This window comes from Mycteria americana, chromosome 7 (assembly GCF_035582795.1).
Source record: "Mycteria americana isolate JAX WOST 10 ecotype Jacksonville Zoo and Gardens chromosome 7, USCA_MyAme_1.0, whole genome shotgun sequence".
In the NCBI taxonomy this organism is placed as follows: Eukaryota; Metazoa; Chordata; class Aves; order Ciconiiformes; family Ciconiidae; genus Mycteria; species Mycteria americana.
This window is the reverse complement of record NC_134371.1, coordinates 24762143-24772692: the sequence shown is the minus strand read 5'-3', so window position 1 is coordinate 24772692 and position 10550 is coordinate 24762143. Positions and strand designations below refer to the sequence as shown.

At 46.4% G+C, this 10550-nt stretch overlaps 1 protein-coding gene across 1 annotated transcript; it reads left to right on the top strand.

Moving 5' to 3' along the window:
* The first annotated feature begins 1957 nt into the window (after positions 1–1957).
* Positions 1958–6318, top strand: LOC142413082 (G-protein coupled receptor 35-like). Its single transcript, XM_075509128.1, has 3 exons — positions 1958–2107; positions 3895–4859; positions 6201–6318. Exons 2-3 carry the CDS (start codon positions 3907–3909, stop codon positions 6316–6318), a joined length of 1071 nt encoding a protein of 356 aa, XP_075365243.1. The 5' UTR covers positions 1958–2107; positions 3895–3906.
* The last annotated feature ends 4232 nt before the right edge of the window (positions 6319–10550 follow it).

The window sequence follows — 10550 nt, the reverse complement described above, 5'->3', positions numbered from 1 at the left end:
AGAGAAGATACAGCTACAGCGTTATTGGGATAACTATTGCTCTTTCTCTCTGGGGAGATCTTTGTTAGATTTAGCATTACCAAGTTAATTGCGATTTATACTCTATGTTTCTATTAAACAAATAAGTTATTTCACAGAGATGTGTAAAAGTGTGTATGTAACCACTGGTCATTAACATGTCTCCATTCCACCCTCCAGCACCTACTCGTTACGCTCACAGGAAGACAGGTGACCCATGTATGTCTCCCTGTTTTAGTTAATTTTGAAGCTAAAATCAACTGATCCTTATTACCAACACATACAAAAGAATATATCGTGTTTTACCTCATTGTGTATTTCAGGTTGTTTGCGTTATTAAAATAATCCAGTTTATTTTTATCATATTCCTTTGGCAGGCTGGGGGGGGTCAGGCGGTACCAGCATATTACTAAGTACATGGCCCTACAAAACAGCCTAGACTCTGCTGACTGCCCTTCCCCTTCAAGTCAATGGGTCAGATAGATGTGAAGGAACATTTTCAGGATGAAAGCAAGACTTGTCCAGTGCCATCAAGGCATAAAGTCCAGGAGATTTCAGAGCTGAGTCCTCCTGCCAGCTCCTCCTCCTGCTGCACTGCTGAGCCCTGGCACAGAGACACCTCCTTAGAGCAGCCATCCTCAAGGGGCTGCTGCTCCCACCCATGGGGAAGCCCTTTTAACTCTGTCTAGACCTTTGCCACCCGTGCATTGCTATTCCCTGGGTTTATGTTGTGGCACCGGGCCGGCCCCCAGGTTCACCCTCCTGGCCACAGCTCAGGGTCAGAGTATCACCCTCCAGCTGAACCCCACAGCTAGACACAGCTGGGTCCGGGTTTCCATAGCCTGCCCACATCGACACCCCTAATGTTTCCATGGGGGAAATGCATTTGTCCTTCAGTCAGCAGCCTAGAAAAGGCCGGGGAGATGGGGAGTGGGTTGACCCCCTACGTGTTATTCAAATGCTCCCTAGGACTGGGCTTTTTTCTTTCTAACTACTGAAAAATCTCCAAAATGGCCTCCAAGCTCTGCCCAGGCAATGCTCCAGGAGAGTGTGGAGGAGTCTTCCCTGCCCACTTACGCAGTTTCCCCTGTGACCTACGTCTGCCTTCAGGGCACCCACGGCTGCTGCTCAATCTGCTGTTGTCACCTTTGGCATCGCGAGCTCAGGAGACATGAATTAATGGGACAAATCCTGAGGGGGGGTCAGAGTCTGGCTCCCATCAGCTGGGACTGTAACTGCTGCAGCCAACAACCAGCAAAAGCCATCAAAATTACTATAAAATACCACTGGGGCATGCTCTTAAACATGTTTCCGAAGGTCCTGACACTTATGGTGTGCTCACTGCCACACCGGTATCTCTCACGTGTGCCCAGTTGGCAGTGACTGTCATTACCAGCTTGGGCTTTCCAGTGATGCTGATGAGTAGTGTTAGACACCTGGCTGCTTTACAGAGGACGAGCAGGCCCATAACATCTGTCACCTTTCTTGTAAAGACACTGAAGAGAAGCATGCTGGGTCCCTTCGCCCTGGGCTCACTGTCACGGGGTGCACGAGCACGGATGTGCCCCCTCGGAAAGGCCATCAGGTCCTGCACTGGTGCCTGCCTGGGGCATGCTCTGCAACCACACCGGAGGCTGCACAGGCTGCCATGCTCCCTGGGGGACCTTTCGCTGCCAGAAGGGCAATTTGCAACCATTACGGGTTTTACTTCAAAAATTATTTGTTTTCCCACGACTGAAAATATTAAATTTTAATTGCTAGTTTGTGTGAGGTGAGTGGGGGGAGCAAGACTGGGTGGGAAAAATGATGGTGAAGCATTGAGCTGATGTCAGTAGAACAACAGAGGGCACCAGAGACTCGACCGTCCCCAAAAGCAGGTGATAAATGAAGCACTTTTGGGGAACAAGAGTTCAGTTCTGTTTCAGTGCTCCCGAGCTGTCGACAGCAGGCTCCCAGCCAGCTGTGCCCTGCACGGAGCAGCACTACACCGGCACCTGCAGCCCCGACAGATCTCCCCTGCCAGGACGCCTGTGTCTACACTGCAACCTTTCTGAGTACTAAACCCACCTGACGGCCCCACAAGAAGCAGGTAATTTAATTCTTAAGCAGGTCTTTTAATTCTTTAATTCTTAAGCAGGTCTTTTAATTCTTCCCACACCAGTGTGTGGCAGTGTGCTCTGCTCAGTACTTCAGGGTGTGCTTTCTCACCGCTTAACTGAAGCACTAGCCAGGACTGCCTGCTTGTTAACATACGGGTCAATCCTCAGCTGTACACCGATGCCTCAGTTTCCTCCTGCTTTCACAGCTGTTATGCCTCACTGTTTTGCAGCCACATGTATCATTCAGAGGGGTCTTCACCCCTCACTGCAGTTTCACACCAGTGCTTCTTACCATGCCTCTTCTGCGAGCGTGGAGACACCCAGCTCCAGGCACGCTGCGGCACAGGATCGTGGGAACAGCCACCAGCTCTGTGCTTACATGGGGGATTCGATGGGGCTGGGATGCCCAGCCCAGCCTGCAGGGCTCAGTTGCTCCTCGGGGCAGTGCTATGCATGCAGAGAGTGGCTTTTTCACTGCAGGATGACCGCAGTAGGCTGGCAGGGAACAGCTGCAGGGTAGGTGGTACCACAACGCAGCCAAAGACCTGCGAGCCTGAAAGCCCAAGAGAGCCAGGACACCGGCTGTATGTTAGTTCCTCCATAAATTCCACCCTAAAAATGACTGTATCCCTGTGGTTCAGTAATGCCATACCAGTTCTGGTGCTAGGGCAGGTGCTGCACTTTCCTCTGTGATTGCCAGATCCATCTCTCAGTCTCGGACACTAAAACCAGTTCACTTAGTTCATGCAATCAGACATTTTCATGACAGTTTAGATGTTGATGCTTAGAAGCTGCTGACTTATAAGGCAAGGCATTTATAAGCGATTGTAGGAATCTGGGCATTTTCCTTTCCTGTCTCACTGTAAACACTTCTTTTATGAGCTGCAGCTCATATGAGCATTTATGTCTGATTCATCCTCCGCAGCCTCCTTGCTGCTAGTGGATGCCCTGAAACATTTAAAGGAATACCAGGAGATAGTCTAAGTTTTTGGATTCGTGTTTTCTGCTCTAGCAGCATTTTGGCTTCCTATCTTTGAAGGCTGAGATCAGACATGTGCTCACTTTCCTTTCTCTCTTTGGAGACCTGTTATCTGCTAGGGCTGGTGGTACCCATGCTGAACCAATCCTCCCCAGCATCCCACAGAGAGAGGAGCAGGTTCATGTCTGGGGGCAGCCTGCCCACTGCAGTCACCCACCCATCAACCTGCAGCAGCGTTCCCACCACCCCCAGGAGTAAAGCCACCTGAGCTACCTTACGGCTGGAAGGGCTCAAGTCCTGTGGAGGTTCGCAGGCCTGGCAAGACCCAGAGCAAACCCATGGAGTGTCTTCAGCGGCAAAGTAAGGGCCTTGGAGGGCAAAGGGGGAATGCTACCCAGCTCTGCTTTGGGCTGCCCTAAAGCTAGTGGCTCTCTGATAACCACAGCAGCAGCAAAGATAAGGGACCACAAAAATTATCATTCTGCTTTGCAGACCCTTTGCTATTACCCAAACTGTGCAAACCAGGACTGGATGGAGGGCAAGGCAGGCTTAACACCCTGATACCTGCAAGCGAGGGTTGCCTCTATGTTTTTGTGTTAGCTGGTGGCGAGCGACAGTGTTACTCTGATGGCTGAGGGACAGACAGTGCTGAAGAGCCACGAGCCCCTGCAGGGGCTGCATATGCAGTGCAGGGGTGCAAGGAGCCACAAAGCCATGAGAGCAGGGGCACTGCAGCAGGACCCAGCCCAGAGGACCTGTCCCCAAGCTCGGTCTCATGCCTGCACCCTTTCCTTGCAGAGACTGCCCAACATGGGGAACTGCACTGAAGACAACGACACGCTGCAGAATGGCATTGTGCTATTTCAGCTTATCGTCTACGTCCCAGTGCTCTCTTTGGGGATCCCACTAAACATGATTGCCTTCTGGGTCTTCTGCTGCAAACTCAAGAGGTGGACCGAGACCAGGGTGTACATGATCAACCTCATGGTGGCAGACAGTTTCCTGCTTTTTGCCCTGCCTTTCCTGATATATTTTACCCAGTACAAGCATCCCATAGACAAGCTGTGTTTCACCATACAGAGCATCTATTTTACAAACATGCCTATGAGCATCTTTATCATCACCCTGATTGCAAATGATCGATACATTGCAATCAAGTTCCCTCTAAAAGCAAAGATTCTTCGATCCCCACTGAAATCGGCTTCTATCTGTGGGTTTCTTTGGATAACACTGATAATTTATTCCTGGTTGCATCCAAAATTTCATAAAGAACAGGAACAATTCTGCCTTCAGAAACAATCTATTGAACCTAATTATTCATTGTTATTGTCCATTATCTTTTGGTATTTTATTCCCTTAGGGATTGTGATTTTTTGCTCAGTACAAGTCATCAAATGTCTCAAAAAGAAGATGGCCACAAGCCCTCATGAGACAAAGTTGTTCCAGAAAGCAGTCCATATTATTTCTGTGAATTTGTGTGTGTTCATCGTATGTTTTTCACCTTTCTACATCACACTGCTCTTGCGGTTTGCAGTGGATGTTGCTGGAGCTTGTTCTCTGCTCTCGGAAGTTAGAGCCTCTATTCATATCTGTGCATGCTTAGCAAATTCTAACTGCTGTTTGGATGCATTTTGCTATTACTTTGCAGCCAAGGAATTTCAGGAATTTCATTCTCTGTTCCCCACTTTTATATCAATGAGGTCCAAGATGAAACAAAGCCAAGAGTCACAGCCACCCACAGATCAAGTCACGACACAAACAAGGTGTAGTGCACTATAGGTGTTAAGAGCCACAGCGCTGCTGAAGTTTCGAGGCAGAGGGAATGGGACCACCTACAGTATTTGCAATCATTGCAGGTATAGGCATACCTGCAAAAAGGGGCAACCGCCTCCAAGGGGTCTGATATTAACTTGAATTTTGTCCTTCTGTCCTCAGTGACTTGACTCCAGCTCTGACTATTGTCTTGGATCGTTGTATCACAACTTCAGGCATCTCCTGATCAAGAGGGAGAGCCATGTGGTATGGAGAACAGATTATAAGGCCATTGTTTCCGCCATGTGCTTATTTGTACATATCATGCAGCTAAACATAGGAAACTGAGCACCCTTACAGCAATATACAAATCCACTTCTAGTACAGATATATATGGTCCCTCAAAAACAAGAAAAAGCCCCTGTACTACAATGCCAAATCTAACACATCTGTGCTGCTCACATCACAGAATTTGCCCGTACAGTGGTAGTTTCCTGACAACCTATATAATTTCGAAGCTTGCAGCTATCGCCAGGATGCAGCTATTGCTGTGCAAGGAGTAAACTGCAGGAGTCAGACAGTGGCCTGAGACTATTGCCTCATTCCTGCTGTATAAGACTTGTATTAGCTTGTGGCAATGCCTTGGCATTTGTGAGACTAAAATCGTTGTGGGTATAAATAAAACCATTACTGCATGGAATAACTGAGCTACGCAAAGCGTTGTGGACCACAGAACAGACCCTTAGCATTGTGGGTATATCAAGTATATCAAGTATAAAGCTGTGAAGATCTGATCTCACCCAAGTGACTACCATAAGCCCTGGTGACAGGTTCGTTGTTGCATTTAATGGGATCAAATCTTCAATGGGTGTCCTGTCTGGTGAGAGGTGATCGCCTGAGTCATCGCAGCCTCACACTGCAGGAGTGTTGATGCCCAGAAAACAGCAGTGAGCAATATGAAGCAGATGCAGCCCTGATCCCTCCCTCACCACCCATGAACAGTTTTCAGGGGAGGTTTGGTGAGAGTGGGTTGTGTAAAGCCCTTCTGCAGAGATAGGGCAGACCCATGGCTGATGGCTTCTCAGCATTGCCCTGTGTGATGAAGCATTCCTTTGGATTTTTGTTTTTTTCTCTTTCAGTTGCTTGGACAGTGCACAGTAGGCGTTCAATAGCTCTCCTGCACCTCATTTTGAGACATTTCACTCTTTCCATGCATTATACAGAGAGCCTTGATCTGTCCTAGCTGGATCCCAGACCAGGCATCAGTTTTAATGTCTGGCTTTCCAGGTACCTAATTCCTCTATGATATCTGTGCTTGCTGACTATGCACCACATATCCTCCCACCCCACAGGGAAGCAATAACAGAGCAGCTCAAAACAGTCAAGCCACAAAGGGAGGTCTTGGGCTACCAGAAGGAAGCGACCCATAGAGAAACCTGGGCTGAGAGGGGAGCCAGTGCCAGGGCATGACTACTTCGTGTTTATCTGCATAGAAATTTCATCTAACATTTTACCACATAGTCACTTCAATAACTTAAAGTCAGCATAGGAAACATTATAGACTTTTTGAAATGCGTGTGATAGCTGTATCTTGGTTGGCTTCAAGGTCCTTGACTTTCAGTGTTTTCTGACTTGTAAACCCCTAAAAAATTCCTCCAGGGAATGCAAACCCATATTCTGCTCATTTAAACCTACAGACAATTAACTTTCTTAGTGACAACTTACAGATAGTTCCCCTACAAGTGGCCTGTCACCTTCTAGTGTCTGCTGACCACATGCTGAAACCACTGTCTAGACATTGGCCAAACAACACAGGAACCGAATATTCCCACCACAGAAAGTACTCCCCATCCAGATGTTAGATCTACCTGCTTTGTGTCAAGACTTTGCAGAGGTCCCAGCATGACAGAAGCTGCAGTGAGCAACTGTGTCATAAAAATGGATGAAACTACTCAGATCATTCCGTTGATCATTTATGTCCCAATTTTCTTCTTTGATGTATTATTTAATGCTCTGGCATTACTGGTATTTCACTGCAAGCAGAGCAAAAGGGCTATGTGTGTACGTGACCAACTTAATCGCTGCACGCTGTTTGGCCCTCATTCTGCCTTTTAAAGTCTCTTTTCAAAGACATGAAAAGATACAAGACACAAATAGTGCCTGAATTTAAAAACCATCTATTGCTTAAGGAGATGCGCGAGTGTTGTCACCCTTGTAGCTGTCAACAAATACGCTGCAATTAACTATCTTCAGAGAGCAAGAGGCTTCGGGTCCCCATTAGCCCATTCTCCTTTATGGTGTGCTGTCGATCTTCATGACAGGCATCACTTACATGTCCAGGCAAGTGATGTTCAGCAAGGAAAAAGACTTCTGTTTTCAGAAACAGTGCAAAGGGCCTTCAAAAACACTTTTGGCTCTGGGATCCCCTTCTGGGATTTTGCATCTCATTGGTTATAATGAATGCCTGTTCCAAACAGATTATTATGAAAATTTTTATTATTTTGAAAAAAGATGAACGTTGATTCATATTAACCTGTTATCCTACTGTTAGTCCAGAAAGCAAACAACTTACTTTTTTTGCAAACCCAGTCATGTTCATGTTAACATGGGGCACCTTGTCCAATTTACAATGGGCTCCAATTAGGTCATCTACTCTGAAATACAAAACAGTAATGCTTTTGTGCATGTGGCTTCATGTATAAGCCTTATAGTATAGCAAATACTAACTGCTGTTGAGATGCCATTTGCTACTGTTTTGTAACCAAAGAATTTCAGAGCACTTTCTTCTTACCCAAGCCTATAGTTTTTAAATCAAGGAAGGATCACAGACAAGGCACTTCATTAAACTAAACAGCTGCCGTGGTTTCACCCCAGCCAGCAGCTAAGCACCACACAGCCGCTTGCTTACTCCCTGTCAGTACCAAAATCAGTGCAACAGCTGCGCTAAAGAATGTATAGTTGGCATTCCTATACATAGCCAAGTTTACTGCATATAGAGCTGTGTGAAGTGAATGTTTTTTTCTTGCAAACTGAGGTCTCCCACCGTTCATGTTCTAAATTTAAAAAATTAAGTGTTCCTCTTTCTTATTGTAAAGTGGAAATTTGTTGACTTCACAATCCCTGTCATCATTAAGTAATATTTTTTTGTTGTTTGTACTGAACACTACAAAAACAAAAAAGGAAACATTATTTTGCAAGTGAAATAAAGCTATCTCATAGTAACATATCTATAAATAAATATTCATTTATTACCACTATACATCAGAGTCCTCTATTATTAATGCTAAACCTATACTGGAGATTGTGGGAGGAGACTTAGCTTCTGTGATATAAGATCTGCCTTACAACAGCATATTTATAGTGCAACCCAAAGATAAGCAAGGAACTTTCTGACTACCTGAAAACATATGTACTACCTTGGACAAAAATTATTATCTGTTTTATGTGTCAAGTTACGATGATGTTTATGATGGGTTTCTGACACCTTTCTTCAGTCTGAACAAAACCTCAGCTCCCTGAGTGCTCCCAGTAAATGGAACAGATGAGTTATCAGCACCTGGGCCACAATGAACTGCCAGCCATCATACAGCACTGGAATAGCAATCCATGAGGACAGCGACATGGTTATCCACAAATCTTTCCCATTTCCTAGCACAAGAGTCTGTAACGATAGTGGGGAGCAGCAGCCACAGTCCATCAGCAGCTCCAACAAGCAGGGCGGGACCACTGCATTCTGCTAACATTGCAGCAAGATATTATCTCTCTGCCCCTTAAAAGAAAAAGATGTTAACAATGGCTTAAACTTTAAATGAGCAAATTGATGCTGCAGCAAAATTTAGGCTTGAGAGGAGAGAAGAAAAAAAAAAAAACCAACACACAAGGAAAAGCCTACAGAGTAGTCCAGAATCTTGCTTCTAAGTGAGTAGCCATAAGATTTAGCATTTTTGGCCCTTCTAAGCAGGGAAGGCAGGGGCTGGCATAAGACAGTATTTTGCTGTTTGGTGGCATTTGGGCAGGCCTGAAATGTGAGTTCTGACCAGAGGTTTGGGCTCCAGCAGCACTCCTCTCCCAGAAGCTGAAGGACACATATTGGGGAGTTCTGCATTTTAGCGAGATGGGTGCTACTTTCAGGTTTTGGAGGTATCTCCGCATTTTGGGTTTCTCAGTGCAGCACAGTTGTTCCTATTGCAAGCATTGCCCAGCAGTCTCCAGGGGACTCTGCAAGCACTGAAGCAGCAGTAGGCAGCTGGAAAGCTTTGCCGTGCCCTCCCCGGTATGTTTGCACAGAGGTACACGGCCGATGCCTTCAGTGTTGATGCTGAGGGAGTACGGAGAAGCCTATAGCACAGAGAGCCCTGCAAGTGCATTATCTGCCATGGCTCAGTTCGTGTGTGGTGCTAAGGAAGGGGAAACAGTCTCAACAGCTAGGGTTGGTCATTGTCTGAGGTTGATGCAGTTAGCCTAACACTGGCATTTCACAGGCGTTCCATGCTAAAGATAAGACTGACATATTCTGCTCCCAATCCCCCAATCCCATAGTTTTGTTTTGGTCAAGATCTGCTGTTGCAACATCATGTCTTCCCTTAAGAAAGCCAGGAAAAAAACCACACGGGGCAGAGGCACTGCAGAACCCAAATGCTGCAGGGTAGTGCAGTGTCCCGTGTCCCCCTCGCATGTGTGGAGGGGTACCGGTACCTCTCTCACCTTGCCAGAGGCCCTGCCCCACTGTGATGTGCCAGCAGTTGTAGCCAGAAGGGCACAGCCTCTGGGAGGCAGAGGAGACTGAGATCTTCACTGGCAGGGAAAGGAGGCAGGAGTCCATCAAACCTGAACTGTCCTATTAGCAATCTGTACCAGGAGCACAGGAAAACCTCATGAGTTTCCTCACTTTCTATAGCTGGGAAACAACCTCAAGCAGGACATCAGGCAGAGCTTACAAGGGAAGGAAAAATGATTGTGCAGAACAGAAATAAGTCTTAGAGATCAAGAAGTGTAAAGATCAAACGGGTCTTAGCAAATTCTTCCCTTAGATATGAAAAGCTACCTATATACACAAATTACAAGCAAATAAGTGAGATCACCCAGTACTGCTGCTGATAAAAACAATAAAATTGTCCAGGTATATCCTGAAAACTACCTGATTACTTTGTCACAGCCTTCAGTAAGGATGAGGAACCCGAGAAGTCCAGTATTTTAAAGGAATTGGGACATGAAATCTCACACCAGCAACAAGGCTTTTAAAAAAGTCAGCCAAAATAGGATCAGGGGGCAGAGACCACCAAACACAGACCCTTCTCTAGGATGGGGGAAGAAAGGGAAGAGTCTGGCCAGTAACAGCTCTACTATGTTCAGACCTGAAAAATGTGCAGTTTCACAACACAGCTGAATAACATTAAACGAGAGGGAACAAATATAAAGGCAAAAGTTAAGTGGTGCTTCACCTTACAGGAGTATTTTGCCTCACTGGCTTCTTTCACTAAGAAAATCACTTCTCCAGCCAAGATGTGGTAGACATTGGTGTCAGTAAAAGGTCCTTCGGAGCACACCGCAAGCAGTGATGCAGTTTGTACAGGCACTGGTACTGAGCGGTCCCGTAGGCCTGCCGGAGAGCTGCCAGCAAGGAAGTGAGAAAACAGCACAAGCGTCACCTGCACTGCGCCACATGGCGACAGCACTCATGAGACCGAGAACTGCAGAGGCAG